Consider the following 18,138-nt stretch of genomic DNA (forward strand, 5'->3'; position numbering starts at 1 on the left):
TGTAGGACCTGCTGTCTCGTAGATGTACCGATTTATTAACATAAACTACATTACAGCTTCCGAATCATATGAAATTTTTATTTTTAAAAAAAATCAAAAGATATACAATGTTTAAAAGCTTTCAATTATTTAGAACAGATTGTATTCCAAGATTTGCAGTGTATTTTGTTGAAAATCTTTATAGAAAATGATAGATTGAAACTCTAGAAGGAAGTATATGACCACTTTAACAAAGAAAGTAAACTCAACACCCTAATATTATAAGAAGGTTGGTCCATTGCCTATTCATTTCCCCGCAATTGATGTTGACTCCAATTGATGTTGACTCTAAAATTTTAAATTACAAAGTGTGGTACCAATCTTTTGAATATCAATGATTAATTAATCACATGGTTAATTGATTTAAAATACTCCCAAAAAAGAAGGAAAGTAAAAGAAATATCCAACAATCATTCTTTTCAGTTCAGTCAAAATGCATGGGCATGGGCTCTTAACCATACCATTATGTTTTGTATTTTTATACAATTATTCATTTTTTTAGAATGGCTTTATCATATTGCATGTCTGTGAGAATATGTATGTATTAGAGAAGAAAATAGTAATAAAAGAAAAAATAAAAAGGTCTATAGGGGTGAATGAATAATAGAATGTAAAATATGTGTTTAAGTTTTATAAATAAAACTTGACGTCAGTCACAGCCCAGGATTCACATTCTCTACAATTCACAATCCTGCAATTGATTTGCTATTTTTTTTCTCTTAAAGTAAATTGTATATTTTTCAGAATTCTTTTATAGAGATTACAAATAAACCCACTATTTAAGGATCCCATATATCTTATTTATGTAAGAAATTACTTAACCTCTACGAATGGAATGATTCACCTGGAAAAAGAAGCATACAATCCAAAAAGGAATCATTTCCTCCAAGAGCTAGAAGTCGATGAGTTTAGGCAATGATAGAAAAAAGTAAACTCTTGACAACTACGTCGTGATAGACAAAGAAATTCGATACAAAGACTAATGAAGCAAGAAATGAGAGTGAAAGTTTCTAGATATCCATTCAAATTTCATGCAAGACTTTTTTTTATCCTTCACTTGTTATTGCCCAAACAGCTTGCAATCAATAATATTTCCAATGGTTTATAAATGAATTGAAACTTAGTATGCGTTTAGTAACATTTCCGTTCTGAGAAACCAGTTCTTATGCAAAACCGTTTTTTAATGTTTCTTTGCTAGAAAATGGGTGTTTGATAAATCCGTTCTGAATATTTTCAAAACACTAATAGAATAAGTTGGTATATATATATATATATATTTTTTTGTTGAAAAATAAGTTGGTGTTTGATAAACTCGTTCTAAGGCTTTAATTTGAACCAATTTTATCACTTCCGTTTTTGTTTTTTGGTAAAAACATCTTTTTGATGTTCTGCAAAAAGCGTTCTTTAGAACACTTTTCTGACTGGTCCGTTCTTAAAGAACAGATGAACGAACCGTTTTATCAAACGCCTCTAACCCGTTCTTCTGTTCTTTAACCCGTTCTTCCGTTCCCAAAGAACAGAAGAACCCCAAAAACGTCTTTTAAGATCGTTATCAAACGCGCCCTTAAGGTCCTTGCCTAGTAGGCACCCACATTTTAAGGCTATCATTCTGTAAAACATTCTGACTAGGTCGATAGTGGCAAAGTTTTTTCAAGGCCCTGGGCTGTGCCCCTCTGTCCTTTCAATTTTTTAAAAATTTCCTTAGAGAGGCATTGCTGACCCTCTTTTCACATTTAAAATATCTGCACTACTTGGTCCTCTCTGATATTAAATCCCAACTCTACCTCCATTAGTCGAATAATGTAGAATAATGTGGCATGGTCTGAAACCACAAGATCAACCCAATATGTCAAATCAACATTTTCCACAAAATTTGATCCAATTAAAGTGCTAAAAGCTGGAGCAGTTGAGTCCAAATTGTTGAAAATATGGCTATTAGGGTACACAGGAAAAGTCTTACTCGATCTCTAAAGATTAGCACTTGATCCTGACTGAAGTTTTATATTTAAAATCAATCATGAGGGTTAAGCTTTTCTTGTGCCGAAAGTTTATCAACCTTGAGCTGTAGACTCTACAAAATTTTGAAGCATCGTCAACGGCTAGTATAACTTGCCCTCTAGAGTGACTGGGGTTCAACTTGACCTTGTCTTCGGTTTTGGGTAAAATGTACATGAGAGAGCTAAAGAAATATTGACAACTACTTAGGAGAAAATTTTGAGTGTTATAGAAGAAGCTTAAATATTATGGTGAGAAGTCAGCTCCAGCTAGAGGAGGTTTATTGTAATCATCCACCTGATAGGGAGTATATTAATTGAACATAGATAGTGTTTCAATTGGGATCCAAGTAATAATGAAAGTGCGAGAGAATTGATTTGTAATTCTCCAATTAAGGTTGTAGATCACTTTCGTGTGCAATTAAGTTTGAGTGCTAATTATGAGGCCGAGATTTTAGCCGTAATGATAGGTCTGAGAAAGGGGCAAAGATCCCATTCTAGATAAGGTTTGGGTTGAATGCAATTCAGCTGTGCAACAGTGATATCAATGAAAAAAAACAAAAAAGTTTCCCTAGTTTGAGTTTGACTACGCAGAAAATTTTCAAACTTTCAAGTTGATGGTTTTTTTTTTTTTTTTTTTTTTCATTTTATTTTATTTGAGAGTAAGAAATTTCAAAATGGAGTAGACTGGGCATCAAGGGGTTGTATGGTAGCGATTCTAGCACAGTTATTCTGTGTCATTTGCCCGTTTTGGCACAGAAATGACAAAATTTGTATGGTAAACTGGACTGAAATTTGTGTGCCAGTTCAGCAAAAGTGTGCCGAACCAGGCAGTTGGCACACAAATTTGTTGTGTCAGAGACTTCTCTGAGACAAAAGCACTTCTCTTTGAAGTTGTGGGGCACAAGTGAGCTCGTGATGGTGCTTAAGGTTATCGATGTAATTTTCACGATAACCCTAAGTTCTAGACCTTCTGGTCATCTCTCTCTCGTCTCTCTCAACTCTCTCGATCCTCTCTGGTTCCTCTTGTCTTGCTCAACTCTCCCAGGTCTAGAACCCAAGCCCAAGTTAGTCGCCCTTGTTAACCAGTAAAAGCCTCACAGCCAGATCAAGTTTCTATTGGCCCACGGATTAATTAATCTCCTTAACTTGAATTACAGCTATTTAGCCCCATGTAAAAATTCCAATTATGGGCCCATGGACTCTTAACATATACCCTAAGCCATAGCTAACGGCCCAACCTCCTGGTGATACACGTGGCAGATCCGGTTTGGCTGCCGCAAAACAAACCACGATAGTAAATTGATACGAAACTGAAATTGGCACACCTTTATATGTACTCACAATAAAACCTATCTAACAGGGGCGAAGCCAGGATTGAACATTGGGGGAGCCGAATATACCTGGGCCAACACGGGACTCACCATGGGTCCCATCTCATAAAATTTTCTTATATTTTGACGTGTGGGGCCTACATTAAAAATTTAGGTAAATTAAGTTGAAATTCTAAGCGAGATTTGAATTTCCATTAATAGGAATGAAATTTTAGGAAAAAAATTTAAGGATTAAAAAAAAATCAATGATTATGATTAGATGTAATAAAATCAATGGCTGAATTCTAATGAGATTCAAATTGCTATTAGTAGAATCAAATTTTAAGAGAAAGAAAGAACAACTAAATAAAATTATACTTTATGAAATGAATACTAGAAAAATCGTGAGTGTGAGAGAGAGAGAGATAATTTGAGAAAGAGAGAGTGAATACGGATAATTGTGGAGAAGATTTCGAAAAATTCCAATGTCTGTTAACTACTCCAATATTTTGTGAGACGTGTGAAAAAAAAAAAGAGAAAAAATAAGAATAAAAGAGGAGATTCATGAGAGAATAAATAAGAATGAAAATATGAGAGAGAATCTAGGGAGAAATTCATGGATAGTGAGTTAGTTTTTAATTTGAATTTAACATTTATTCCTTAAAACTAGGGGTTTAATGATAACCATTTGATTATGATAAGAATGACATTTGTACCTATCATCTATATCTTAAATTTTCGGAAGGGGGCCAAATAGTGGTATTTCACACGTAAAGTGAAAAAATTAGGAAAATATGTAGGCATTTTTAAATTTTCAAAAATGGGGGGGGGGGTGGCCTGGCCCTCCGGTCCCTACATGGCTCCGCCACTGCTATCTAAGCCGGCCAAATTGACGAGTTTGAATCATCTCCTTGAGAGGTATGGTCCCCTGATGCTTTTCTAATAAATAGTAGGAGTAGGGTTTATATGAGACCCACTTGAGATACTATTCTAATTCATTTTATTAGTATTCAAAAAAAGGTATGTTTCTATTATGTGGTGAAGGAGCAAGAGCACGTACCTCTCCCCCATATGGGAAGTGACTTGGACTCCTACTAATGCCCTCGCTTAAATTTAACGTTGGGGAAAGAAAAAGATGCAAATACAATAAAGAGAATATTTTCTACCAATATTTTGGTCAAAACCATCAGGAACCTTTTATTTTATTTTTATTTTTTTTTGTGGAATTTTTTTTTTAGATTTTTTATGTATGGATCTCCTTAGTAGACCACAAACAAATGTTGGATCCCCTTAGTGCTGTATATTACATTTGAGTCCTAACCAGACGAATACCATTAATCGCCGTTAAGTATATTCTAATTTCAAACGTGGAGGGACCAAAGGGAACTCCTTCATCGAAAACTTGGGAGCTTTGTTGAGGGTGGTTGGTCCTCTAATAATCGAAATGAACTTGAAATCTCAATCGTCCATTTCGCTGGAGATGGAAAAGTGAAACAAACGGTCGATATCGAAATCTTCAGAGATTTCGAACTCAACAGTAGGCAGCTTAGAACTGAGTATTTATTACGCAATATTGAAGTCGAACAGCTGGTAATCCCTGTGTTCTGAAGTTGGAGATCCAAAAGGACCAAAACGCCTCAGAGCAGGACAAGGAGAACACAGGTTTGCAACACTTATGGCTAGAATAGTTTTATAACCAAGGTTCAGAGGAAACCAGTGTCGGCAGCTGAAAGACCTCTCTCATGAGAGTGGGAAGTTGTTAATTCACCAAATAGCAATTATCCATTAGAAGAATTTACTGAATGGATGGGAACCACAAAAGGCTCATCTCTCTCATGTGGTTGGCAATTTCGTAACTGGGTTGGACCCGTGACTGCATGATCCCTACTGGCTTTAGAATTCAAAATTGGAATTCATTTGGTTCAACGTGAAACCAACCACTGCAAGAATACGAGCTACACTATAATTGATTTATCCTGCCCGGACTGATAAAACCAGCTGAACGGTCCGGTTTGGGTTCGGGGTTTTGTGACACCAAACCCAAATCAGATCACAATAAAACCAACAATTTTCATAGTAATGTAATCAGACCCAAGTTAATCAACGTGAAACCCAGACAAAACCGGGGTATCTTTGTTGGTTTGATTTTGGATTCACTCATTCTCAAAATGAAATTCAGATGAAACCGATCTTGACCAACCAATGGACAACCCTAACTACTATAAAGATAATGACTAATGAGGTGCATGGGTTATTCCTGCACCGGACCCACCAAGCATCTGTTGGCTGGCCCTATAAAATTCAAAAGAGTAAGAAAGATTAAAAGTTGAAATTAGGTTTCAAGTACGCGTGCTAGAAAATATAGCTTAAGGTTGCGTAAGTAAAAATGGCCGTTAGGAAGTCACCGTCGTTATAAGTATAGGTAAGACCGTAAGAGCTTGGCAATGATGGAGACTAACAAACTTGTGCGCGTAGTGCTTGTCTTCTACAGCATGATTTTAATTTAAAATCTAGGGTAAATATCATTTACCTCCCCTCTTAGGTAGACAAATAGCACTTACACCCCCTCTTAGTTGGATAATAGCACTTACTTCCCCCCTTACCTAACAAATATATCAAACACCTCCCCCCTGTTAAATTTAACTTTTTCGGTTAAATTTAATTTTCAACGTTAAATATTTTTTTAAAACCACAAACTACCCTTAACTAAAAATATTTTTTTATTTTAAACCATAAATTACCGTAATCACCTAACAGTTAAAATACTAAATTACCCTCAATTAAAATAATTATTAAAAATCAAAACACCATAGTTAAAATCCAAATTATATTTAATTATTAAAAACCCAACATACCTTTTTTTTATTTTAAATTTTATCAAACAATTAAAAAAACACGTACTACTATCAAGTAAAATTAAAAATGCAATTAAAAAAAAAAAGGGTATGTTGATAAAATTAAACACGTACTACTATTTTGGGTTTTTTTTTCAATTATTTGATAAAAAAATTAAAATAAAAAGGGTATGTTGGGTTTTTAATAATTAAAGATTATTTGGGTTATAACTATAGTGTTTTGGTTTTTAACAATTATTTTAATTGAGGGTAATTTAGTATTTTAACTGCTATGGTGATTACGGTAATTTAGGTTTTAAAATATATATATATATATATATATATATATATATATATATATATATATATATATTTAGTCAAGGGTAGTTTGGAGTTTTAGAAAAATATTTAACGGTAAAAGTTAAATTTAAGAGAGGGGAGGTGTTTGATATATTTGCTAGGTAAAAGGGGAGGTAAGTGATATTATCTAACTAAGAGGGGGTGTAAGTGCTATTTGTCCAGCTAAGAGGGGAGGTAAAGGATATTTACCCTAAAATCTATGTTGATGGTGGTTGAGAGGTGACCCTTCAACTTTAAAAATATTGCGAGGGACGTGAGTATTATTAGGGTATAGGGTTTAAGCATAAGGGTTGCTCAAAATATTACATTATGAGTATCTAGTTTTGAATATTTAGATCATCACTTTCAACTAGTATTATAGACAACATTAGGTTCTACAGTCAATTGGTCTCTCCCATAAAACTCCATTATTATGTTGGATCTGTAACCATTCTAATAGTCTATAATACAATATAAGTTGGGTTTAACTCAAATACCTCAATAGTGAGAATAGCACAATCTTCTACTTTTACAAAGAAATGATTTCAAACCACACAAAGATGATTTGTTACTTATTATCATGCAAGTAATATTTGTGCGGCATGTATAATTGTCGCTTGTCTCCTTTTTAGATCCAATGGTTATTCTATCTAAAACCAAATGGGTAACCTCTTAGGATTGATTTACTTGACAAGGTCCCATGCCTTATGGGTCAAAAGTTTGATTTCTTAATAAAACTATCAATTCTAAAAAGAAGAGAAAAGAGAAAGAAAAAAAAGAAAAGAGATAGACTAACAAATTGATAGGAACATCAAACGAAAATTCTACTAATTAGCTCATAAGAAAAACTCATGGGATCTAAGTCAAAAAAATAAGGCACCCACTTTTAGAATTGTATTCCCCTCTTCAGGGTCAAACACGAGTTAAACTCGGATTGATTTTTCTTTTTTCTTCTTTTGAGATCATTTGATTGAGAACACACATATTTTGGTAACAGATTCATTTGCAGCATGCATGCACATGAACTTTCAGTTTAACCATAAAAAAATTCATTTGTTTTCACAATTGTAACCTAACTTACATTTATTTGTCTCTACCACTTAAGGTTATATTTGGAAGATGGCCAGGGAGCAACCCAAAACTGAGTACAAAAACAAATATCATATTTTTATTTATATTATTCATATTTCTAATACAATGCAGTAGATAGAGAATTTGAAGTGCATCTTCAAACCTAACAGAATCTTATTCATAATAACTATCTCTAGGAATAAAAACCATCAAGCCAAGGTTGACCTAAGATCAACGCTCATGAGTTGACTTTTCTACAATTGGTTCTGATCTCCCCGCTGGTGCCTGTGAGAACACTGATGTTTCCCATCTTTATTATTGCATTGGTGAAATCAGATAAGAATGTTGACGAACTCGTGCTATAGGTAGTAACCTTTGAATCAGTAGAGCCACCATTGTAGAGCTGTTGATCCGAGTGTAACAAACCCTTCTTGTTTATTAGGTTCTTGTAGTAAGCATTATCAAAAGTAGTTGAACTTGTGGTGTCAAGAGGGGCAAGATTGTTGTCACTGCCATTTCTAGGGCAACTAGACCTCAATGATGCTGCATAGGATGAATCAATGTTGGTCTCATTGTAGATACGATTTCTGTAGTTTGTGCATCTAGCTTTGCCGATGGTGTGACCTCCTGCGAGAGCTACCATTTCATTTGTATTTAAACCTTTCTTGGAGAAAGCAGAGATAAGCCCACTAAGATTCAAGGATGGTGCAGGGATGTCACTGTTTGCTTGACTGAAACTTGCTGTGGTTGAATCTCTTCTCCCTAGCGAAACAGTCCATGAAGGCCCACCCAACTGCAATATATTGCCCATACCATGCATATCAAAATAATTAACCCTAACAAAGGGAGAAAAAAGAGAGAAAATAATGAATGAAGAATGGCGCTTACAGCAACGACAGAATCACGAGCAGCAACGATGATAATGTCTGCACAAGAGACTACGCCGGGACAGATTTTCTCGACATTAGATTTGATGGTGTCGATGACTTCAAAACCTCGGGCTGAATTGTTATTTGGGTTGGCCGTCTTCTCACCGGTGAAGGTTGAAGTATCGTCCAATAGGATAGATGCATCACAACCCTGCTCACATACAAACTTGATGTCAACATTTATCCTTGAAACCCTAGTTCCACATGATCAAGAACCATTACAATTGATTGTGAAACATAGACTTTTTTAACTTCCTGCGTGTTAATATAATTATCAATTCTTCTTGGTTGGAAATTAAATAAAGGAAAGTGAGAGAGACTTGCTTGTACAAAACAATCATGGAACTGAAGACGAAGCAGGGAAGCGCCCATGCGGCTATCGTTAGCAACCGCAGAGTCCACAGCTGACTTGATTGTGGAGAGAGCATTGGGACATGAACTGCTATAGTAAGTGGAGGATAACGCAGCAGAAGCCACTTCAACGAGAACAAGAAAAGCTACAGAGAAAGTGATTTTCAAACAGGAGGAAGAAGGAGAAGAAGAAGACCCAGCCATGATTATAGCTTGAGAAATTCAAACCCAACAGCTACTGCTCTTTGCAGAGAGAATGGAAAACGAAGGAAGAGTTGCTAAGTTCTTCCTCGACACCCTCTATTTATACTAGTAGTTCGTTACGCGTGGCACTTATTCTTCTCTTGGTTTCTCTGGCCCACAATCAAATATGAAAGTTACAGCAAGTGTGGCATTTGAACACACGCAGAAAGAGGAAATTTACTTTCAATCATATCTTCTGGACAGATAAAGATAAAAACCAATTGCTAATGGTGCTTTATATTTTTCAACGGTTTGACGTGTAGAGCAACGCGGTTTTAGAGTAGAGAAAGAACCCAGTTAAAAATAGACCATGCATGACGGTGCAGTGGACCTAACTGTGAAATCTAGCTCCCTTCAAGCTTACATCCTTCGGCTTAATTTGCTGGTTGAGATGTTTCCATTATAATTGAAGGGTTTGAAAGTAGAGTTCCAATCATCTGCATGATTTTATATACTGAAAAGTGATAAATAATCGATAAGAATATCCAAGGGAACTAAAACCAATCATACTATAGCTAGCTAGTGATAAACTTCAATTTGGATTTTACAGATCGATTTGATTTCACACAGGTTCAGCATGGACCAATATTTCTGAGTTCCAATAGCCTTTATTGGAACCGACAAATTGACAATTTAACTGGTTGTCGGAACAAGAGAGTTTGAATTTCCAATGGCTTTCTTGCTTTCTTGCATGAAGTGTACATAGGCTTGACAGCCCTCGAACGCCTAAGAAGCTTAAAGGCCAAGAATTAATCCTTCTAGATGCTTTGATGCTATATCAAATTTCGGAGTGTGAACGCCGTCTAGTATGGAAGAATATTATGATTAGGTAATATTAAATAGTCAATTAAGACGGTTTCCAAAACTAAATGAAAAGACATTAACTTTAAGTGGATAATTTTGTTATTTTTTCTACTTTTCTAGCATGCAGTGGTGGAGTTTGTGACAACAACTCATTGGTTACCTTAGCGTTTAAGGGATTTCTGGAGAAGTTACACACAAAACTAAGAACCTTCCAAGTTTCAGATGAGAAATTTCAAATAAGAAATTTGATCAATCAAGTATGGAAAAAATATTGCTGTTCTTGATGATGATGTAGGAGATCCACTAGGTAAGTGCTGTTTTTTTTTTTTTTTTTTTTTTGGTAAAGTAAGTGCTGTTTTGGTGAACAGCCGTTACCTACTAGGATTACAACAACAACCAAAGTGAAAGCTAGAATATATTTGACCATGGTTCAATAAAGTATCTGTTTCTTCTTACCTTCTTTGCATAACTGGCTTGGTCTTACTTGTTCTAATAAAATAGAGATTTTAAGTGGTTTTGAGATTTAAAAGGTAAGTTCCTTTACCATTTAGCTCCATTTGATTCTTCTTTTTGTGTGTTTTCTCACATTGGAATTTTTGAAATGTTTATCAATCTTTTAGTAACTGGGTCAGCATATATGCTAGTAAACTCAATGGATGGGTTCTTTGTCACTGATTTTCTAAGGTTGTTGGATTCTAGTTGGATACAACTGGAAAATTGACAATCAATGGTCAATGGATTTATAAATCTTCTGTTTAATTATTTAGTTGTTGAAGAAAATCTTTAGTAGGGAGGGGGGATTCACATTCTTTGTCGGACCTCGTTGGGGCAAAATGATCATTTATCCCCATAGATGGTGACAAACGGTCTCTTTGATATTTTCATGTGCTCTTATATTAGACCTACACGTGAAATGGCCCCTTAAAGGACTTTTCTTCTTGTTTATTTTATGTTATTGACCATTTCAATGTAAGCTATTATAAGTATACTTGTGGTTTTCTTTTTCTAATGATAAATATTTTGAATATTTTGATGAAATTTAATTTAATTCACGAGTAATGTGTGGTTATAAATCTTTGGAAAAGTTTATTTTCACCAATTTTGAAGAGTTTGAAGAGAATAGACATTGTAGGACCAGTTTGTTTCTATTTTTCTCATAATGTGATTGAGTCTTTTTTAATAATGTTTTCACTTAGCCAAATATCAATCAAAATTGATTTGTGAGTTATGCTTTCATCTGGTAATGCTCCATGCATGATGGCAAGTGCTTGCAAGATAGAACATAAAATTTCTAATTAATCTAAGAGTAGGTGATGGTTGAACGGCCGTGTAAATTACTTGTTTGAACGGTCCTAAAAATCTTACTATTAAATTTGGTAGAATTAAATCTGAATCGTCCATTATAAATGGTTCAGATTTAATTCAATAGATTTCATGGTATAATTTAATTATACTACCATTCACCTACATTTATGCCTTAATCTAAAGCATAAATTGAGTTGTCATATAGCCACAAAAGCTAATGTCTCAAAAGAATTGAAAAACTTATGTTTTAAATAAAAGTATGTGATTCTTCCCAACATTCTCACTTTACTTATTTACTTAGATGTCTTATTGTTACTATTTTTATCTAATGAGAAGATGTAACATGAGCATCAAGAAATATTCAATACCTTATGTTTCCTTTATTGAATTATAAACCTTTAGTTTACCCATTTAATGATTTTTCTGTTTATATGATATGATCCTAGTTAATCATGACGAGGTTCAAACAGCAAAGGATGAAAATATAGGGAAGTGAAATGACAACCCCATGTATACTCCACGAGGTGTTTAAATCTTGTCTTAACGATGCTAATGTGCAAGCTCCCATTGACTATCATGTAATTGCAGGACATGCTCTCTCATAGATATACGGATCTATTAACATAAACTACCTTATTGCTTCCGAATTACACTTAAAAAAAAAAAGCTATCAAAGTATAAATATACAATGATACATGAATAAATCCAAAGTTTAAAAGGTTCCAATTATTTAGAATAGATTGTACCCCAATCCCCCATCCAAGATTTGCAGTGTATTTTGTTGAAAATCTTTCTAGAAAATGACAGATTGAAATCTAGAAGGAAGTATATGAAAACTTTAACAAAAGAAAGTAAACTCAACTCATACTAATACTATAAAAAGGTTGATCCAATGCCTATGCATTTCCCCGCAATTGATGCTGACTCTAAAATTATAAATTACAAAGTCTGGTATGAATCTTTTGAATAGCAATCTATGATTAATTAATCACATGGTTGATTTACTCAAATTACTCCAAAAGAGAAAGAAAGTAAAAGAAATACCCAATAATCCTTCTTTTCAGTTCAGTCAAAATGCATGGGCATGGTCTCTTAGCCCTACCATTAAGTTTTGTATTCTTATACAAATATTCATTTTTTAGGATGGCTTTATCATACTGCATGTCAGTGAGAATATGTATGTAATGAGGAAGAAAAATAGAAATAAAAGGAAAATAAAAAGGTCTATAGGGGTGAATGAAGATTAAAAGGTAACTTATGTGTTTAAGTTTGATAGACAAAGCTTGACGTCTGTCTTATAGAGGAAGCCTAGGTTCACATCCTCTACAATTCACAATCCTGCAAGTTCTTGCAGTTGATTTTTTTTTTTTCTTTTCTTTTCTTTTCTTTTCTTCTTTCTGTTAAAGTAATATTAATTATCAAGTTATATATATTTTTAGAATGCTTTTGATAGAGATTACAAATAAAGTCACTATTTAAGGATTCCACGTATCTCATTTATGTAAGAAATTACTTAATCTCTAAGAATGGAATGATTCACTTGGAAAAAGAAGCATAGAGTCCAAGAAGTCGATGATTTTAGGCAATGATAGAAAGGTGAGAACTTGAAAAGTAAAAGCTATTCAAAACTATGATGGATAAAGAAATTTCAACACACACTAATAAAGCAAGAAATGAGACGTGAAAGTTTCTAGATATCCATTTAATTTTCATGCAAGCCTTCTTTTTTATCCTTGACTTATTATGCCAAAACAGCTTGCAATATTTCCAATGGTTTATTAATGAATATAAACTTGAGGTTCTTGCCTATTAGGCATCCACATTTTAAGGCTATCATTCAAAAAAACATTATGACTACGTCAATAGTGGCAGAGTTTTTCCAAGGCCATGGAGGCGTGCCCCTCTCTCCTTCTTCGAATTTTTTGTAATTTTCTTAAAGAGGCCACCACCACAGCCAGGTGTACGACGCGGGTCGAACACCGGTTTATAAACCGAGGTTGACAACCAAAAAAAAAAGAGGGCATTGTCCCTCGAAATATCATTACTAAATCTCTCTGATGATAAATCCTCACTCTACCTCTATTAATCGAATAATGTGCCCTAGTCTCAAACCACAAGATCAACCCAATATGTCAAATCAACATTTTCCATAACAAAACAAAATCTGAATTTGATTCATTTAAAGTGCTAGAAGCTGGAGCAGTTGAGTCCAAGTTGTTGAAAATATGGCTATTAGGGTTCGAAGGAAAAGTCTTACTCGATCTCTAAAGATTAGCACTTGATCCTGACTGAAGTTTTATATTTAAAAATCACTCATAAGGGTAAAGCTTTTCTTGTGTGGCAGGTATACATTAAAGAAAAGAAAAGTTTATCACCGTTGAACCGAAGACTCTACAAAATTTCAAGCATCAACAACGGCAAGTATAACCTGCCCTCTAGAGGAACTGGGTTCAGCTTGACCTTGTCTTTGGTTTTGAGTTAGCTGTGAGAGAGCTGAAGAAATATTGACAACTATCAAGGAGAAAATTTTAACTGTTATAGAAGAAGGTTGAACTTAAATATCATGGTGAGAAGTCAGCTCCAGCTAGAGGAGGTTTACTTTAATTGTCCGCCCAATAGGGAGTAATTAATAAAAATCCGAGAGAATTGATTCGTAATTTTTCAACTAAGGTTTGTAGATCACTTTCGTGTGCAATTGAATTTGAGTACTAATTAAAAGAAGGAGATTTTGGCCGAAATGATAGATCTGCAAAAAAAAAGGCAGAGATCCTATTCTAGATAAGGTTTGGATTGAATGCGATTCAGCTGAAACAGTGATATCAATCTCGGAAAAAAAAAGAGGTGTTTCCCTAGTTTGGATTGGCAGAAAATTTTCAAACTTTCAAGTTGATGGGTTTCTTTTTTTCTATTTTGTTTTTTTGAGGACAAGAACTTTCAAAATAGAATATACAGGGCATTAAAATTCTGACGAGGCCCAATGGGCTTGTGGAATTGAAATAACCATCGGATTGGGCCGAAGTGGGATGTACACACTCAAAGGCCAGGTCCAAGCCCAAGTTAGTCGCCCTTGTTAAGCAGTAAAAGCCTCACAGGCTGATCAACTTTCTAAAGGGCCACGGATTAATCTCCTTCACTTGAATTGCAGCTATTTAGCCCCATGAAATAATTATAATTATAGGCCATGGACTCTTAACATATACCCTAATAAGCCATAGTTAACGGCCCAACTCTTGGTGATACATGTCGCAGATGTGGTTTGGCTGAGGCAATATAAAGCTCCCCCCGAGGAAGTAAATCGTGGTGCGCGCAAGCTGGCCCGGATGAACCTCAGTTCCAAAAAAAAAAAAAAAAAAAAAAAAGAATAAATTGATACGGAACCGAAATTGGCACACCCTCATCTGTACTCACAACGAAACCAATCTAAGCCGACCAATTGACGTGTTTGGATCATCTCCCTGATAGGTATGGGTCCCCTGATGCTTTTCTACTAAATAGTAGGAGCCTCCACGTAAGACCCAATTGAGGTACTACCTCTAATTCATTTTATTAATATTCAAAAGAATCCTATCTCTATTATGTGGTAAAGGAGGAAGAGCACGTACCTCTCCCTATACGGGGAGTGATTTGGACTCCCTACTAACGCCCTTGCTTAAAGTTAAGAGTGGGGGTAGGGAAAAGATGTGAAATACATGAAAGGGAATTTCTTTTACGAATATTTTGGTTAGAACGATCAGGATTTTTATTTTTATTTTTATTTTTTTGAGATTTTTATGTGTGGTTCTCCTTATTAGACCGCAAACTAATGTTCATTCTCTTAATGCAGTATATTACATGTGGATCCTAACCATACTAACATCGTTAATCACCAGTAAATGTATTTCAAACTTCAAACGTGGAAAAATCAAAATGCCCTCAGGTTATTTAATACCTTAACAGTCCTATAGTTTAGCCATGGACATTGATACAATCTCAACAATCCATGGGAATGTTCTCCTTTAGTTGTTCCATTGAGGAGCTTCCCGAGTGCTAAGGTCAATAAAAGGAAAATATCATAGGTCAAATTAGCAAATTGCTGATGCATAATGTACAATGAATGCGAATTTACAATCTCATTATGATGATGGTTGCAATATTTTTGCAGGTTCAGCATGGATGGTTCTGTCGCGAGTATTTGTGGAGTACTTGATATGGGTTTGGGATAAGATTGCCAGAGTAGACTCCTTCATTGAAAACCTGGGAGCTTTGTTGAGGGTGGTTGGTGCTCTAGTAATCGAAAAATAAACTTGAATCCCGCACATTAAATGCGCAGCACCTGCTACCTACGGTAGAGATGACCGTCCGTCTCGCAAGTGAGTGAAATGAAACGGATAGTCGAGATTTCAATCTTGACAGTAGGCAACACAAACCTGCATATTCAATACGCAACATTGAAGTCGAACTGTTGGTACTCCACCTTGTTCTGAAGTTGGGAACCCAAAACACCTCAAACCAAGACGAGGAGCACGCAGGTTAGCAACACTCATGGCTTGGATAGTTTTGTCACCCAAGGTTCAGAGGAAACCAGTGTCGGTAGCTGAAAGAATTCTCTCATGAGAGTGGAAACTTCATTATTCACCAAATAGCAATTATCCATTAGAGAACTTACTGAATGGATGGGAACCAGAAAAGGCTGATCTCTCTCATGTGGTTGGCAATTTTGTAACTGGGTTGGACCCGTGACTGCATGATCCCTCTTGGGTTTAGAGCTCAAAACCAGCCGAACGGTCCAGTTTGGGTTTGGGGTTTTGTGACACCAAACCCAAAATCGGATCACAATAAAACCAACAAGTTTCATGGTAATGTAATCAGGCCCAAATTAATCAACGTGAAACCCTGATCTAAACCGGGGTATGTTTGCTGGTTCGATTTTGGATTCACTCATTCTCATAATGAAATTGAGATGAAACCGATCTAGACCAACCAATGGACAACCCTAGCTACTATAAAGATTAAAATTCAAAACAGTAAAAAAAGATTAAAAATTGAAATTCAGTTTATAGAAAAGGGAGCCGGTAGTCAAAGTTCAAACGGGTCTACCCAGCAGGGCATGCAACTAGACTTACAAAGAAAACATAATGAAGGTTGCCCAAGTGAAAAGCCGTTAGAACGTCACAGTATAATAAGTATAGGTAAGAAGCTTGGAGATGTTTACCAAAAAAAAAAAAAAAGCTTGGAGATTACGGGTAGGAAGTTCGGTAATTCTGAATCACCATGATTATAGGAGAAAATATAGGTTTGAACTCTACTATAAATATGAGAAAATAGTCAATTCTCATAAATTAAATAGAAAAAAAAATTGTAACGGTTATGATTAGATCTAATAAATTCAATGGCTAAAATTATAAGTGTCCAACTAATGTTCATAGGACTCTCTGGCTAGGATGGTTGTCTATTTAGTAACTTTTGTTTTTCTTTTTTTTGATATTCACCAAGGTCCACTTCTTGGTTATCCAAAGCTTTGTAACTCGGATTCTTTTTTTTTTTTTTTTTTTCTCTCCCCTTTTTGCTTGTTGGTTCCTTTTATGTGGGGGGAGGGGGGGGAAAGGGGGGCCCCGTTGTGCTTCTTTGGTTGAATGAATTTGAATTACCAAAAAAAAAAAAATGTCCAACATGGATAAAAAATCTAATTTTCTACAAAATTATCAATTTTAATAAAATAAAAGAGACAGGCTAACAAATACACAGGCAAGGAACGAAGTATCATTCGTTTCGCCCGGTTCGTAGGTTCGCTACGAACCGGGCGATATGGCGAAGCTGCCTGGTTTTTTCAAATTTCAAAATAAGCCTGCTGTGCGATTACCCATGTAATATAAATATAAAATTGATAAAAATAATATAAGAAATAATTACAAAAGGAGTGAGGATTCATGTAATAAATGCAAAGTCGAAAAGTACAAAAATAATATAAAAAATTCTTACAAAAAGTACAAAACGTCATTCAATCATGTAAAAGTATAATTTAATAATATTATTGAAACGAAAATCTGTTTTTAACTCTCTTTCTCTCCCACCTTTGTCTGTTGTTCATCGTCTCTAACATCTCCGCCCTCTGTGAGTATTTTTTTCCCAAGGCAAGCTTTCACTCTCTCCTTTTTTCTTTTTTTTCTCACGGCGACGCACAGTTAGAGACGGCCGGCGGCAATAATCGGCGGAATCTAACTCATCTTGTTTCGGAGCAACCTTTCGGTTCGCTCAGTAACGAAACTAGCGAAATATGGGCGAAATTCGCCAAAATTTCCTTCCCATGTACACAGGCACACCAATTGAAAATTAAAAAAGGGTGGTCCTACCTCTTAGCTCATAGGACAAACTCATGGGATCTAAGTCAAAACACAAGACACCTACTTTTACAATTGCCCCCCTCTTCAGGGACAAGGGAATCAAACTCGAGTTGAACTCCGGTTGATATTAAAGGAAAAAGTGTTTGATTGAGAATAGCACATTTTGGCAGCAGATTGATTTGTAGCATGGGCATGAACTTACATTTTCACCATAAAAATTTCATTTATTTTTGGATGATGGCCAGGGGCAACCCAAAATTTAGTACAAACTATCTTATTCCTCTCCCCCTCTTTTGGGTGTGGATCATCTCTCTTGACGGAGAGCACTCTCCCGATGATTTTGTATGTAACACAAATGGATGAAACTCACTAACAAAAAATTAAAAAAAAAAAAAAAAAAAATTAAAAGTGGGTGCCATCACCTGTACCCTGTGGGCCTCCTTGAGTTTGTGATCAACTATCCTCAGGGGAGCGTAGATTGCATTCGAAAAAGCAACTATCATATTTTATTTCTATTATTTATTTTTCTAATACAATGTAGTAGACATAGAATTTGAAGTGCATTCTTCAAACCTAATAAAATGTTATTCACTATA

General features: G+C 35.1%; 1 protein-coding gene across 1 annotated transcript; it reads right to left on the minus strand.

Annotated features, from left to right (window-relative positions):
- Positions 1 to 7,725: 7,725 nt before the first annotated feature.
- On the minus strand, positions 7,726 to 9,125 carry LOC149008103 (cationic peroxidase 1-like). Its single transcript, XM_089165217.1, has 3 exons — positions 8,844 to 9,125; positions 8,479 to 8,670; positions 7,726 to 8,383 (listed from the first exon to the last, which is right to left on the minus strand). Exons 1-3 carry the CDS (start codon positions 9,072 to 9,074, stop codon positions 7,829 to 7,831), a joined length of 978 nt encoding a protein of 325 aa, XP_089021343.1. The 5' UTR covers positions 9,075 to 9,125; the 3' UTR covers positions 7,726 to 7,828.
- Positions 9,126 to 18,138: the final 9,013 nt, after the last annotated feature.

This window comes from Hakea prostrata, chromosome 8, assembly GCF_041222555.1.
Source record: "Hakea prostrata isolate BN-2017 chromosome 8, UWA_Hpros_2, whole genome shotgun sequence".
Lineage (NCBI taxonomy): Eukaryota > Viridiplantae > Streptophyta > Magnoliopsida > Proteales > Proteaceae > Hakea > Hakea prostrata.

What these genes read in the sequence shown, in the direction of transcription:
- LOC149008103 (XM_089165217.1), bottom strand. Translation starts at nt 9,074, where the DNA reads ATGGCTGGGTCTTCTTCTTCTCCTTCTTCCTCCTGTTTGAAAATCACT. An exon ending in TCCATGATTGTTTTGTACAA is followed by an intron (nt 8,671 to 8,843) that starts GCAAGTCTCTCT and finishes GTATGTGAGCAG; the next exon opens with GGTTGTGATGCATCTATCCT. An exon ending in CTCGTGATTCTGTCGTTGCT is followed by an intron (nt 8,384 to 8,478) that starts GTAAGCGCCATT and finishes AATATATTGCAG; the next exon opens with TTGGGTGGGCCTTCATGGAC.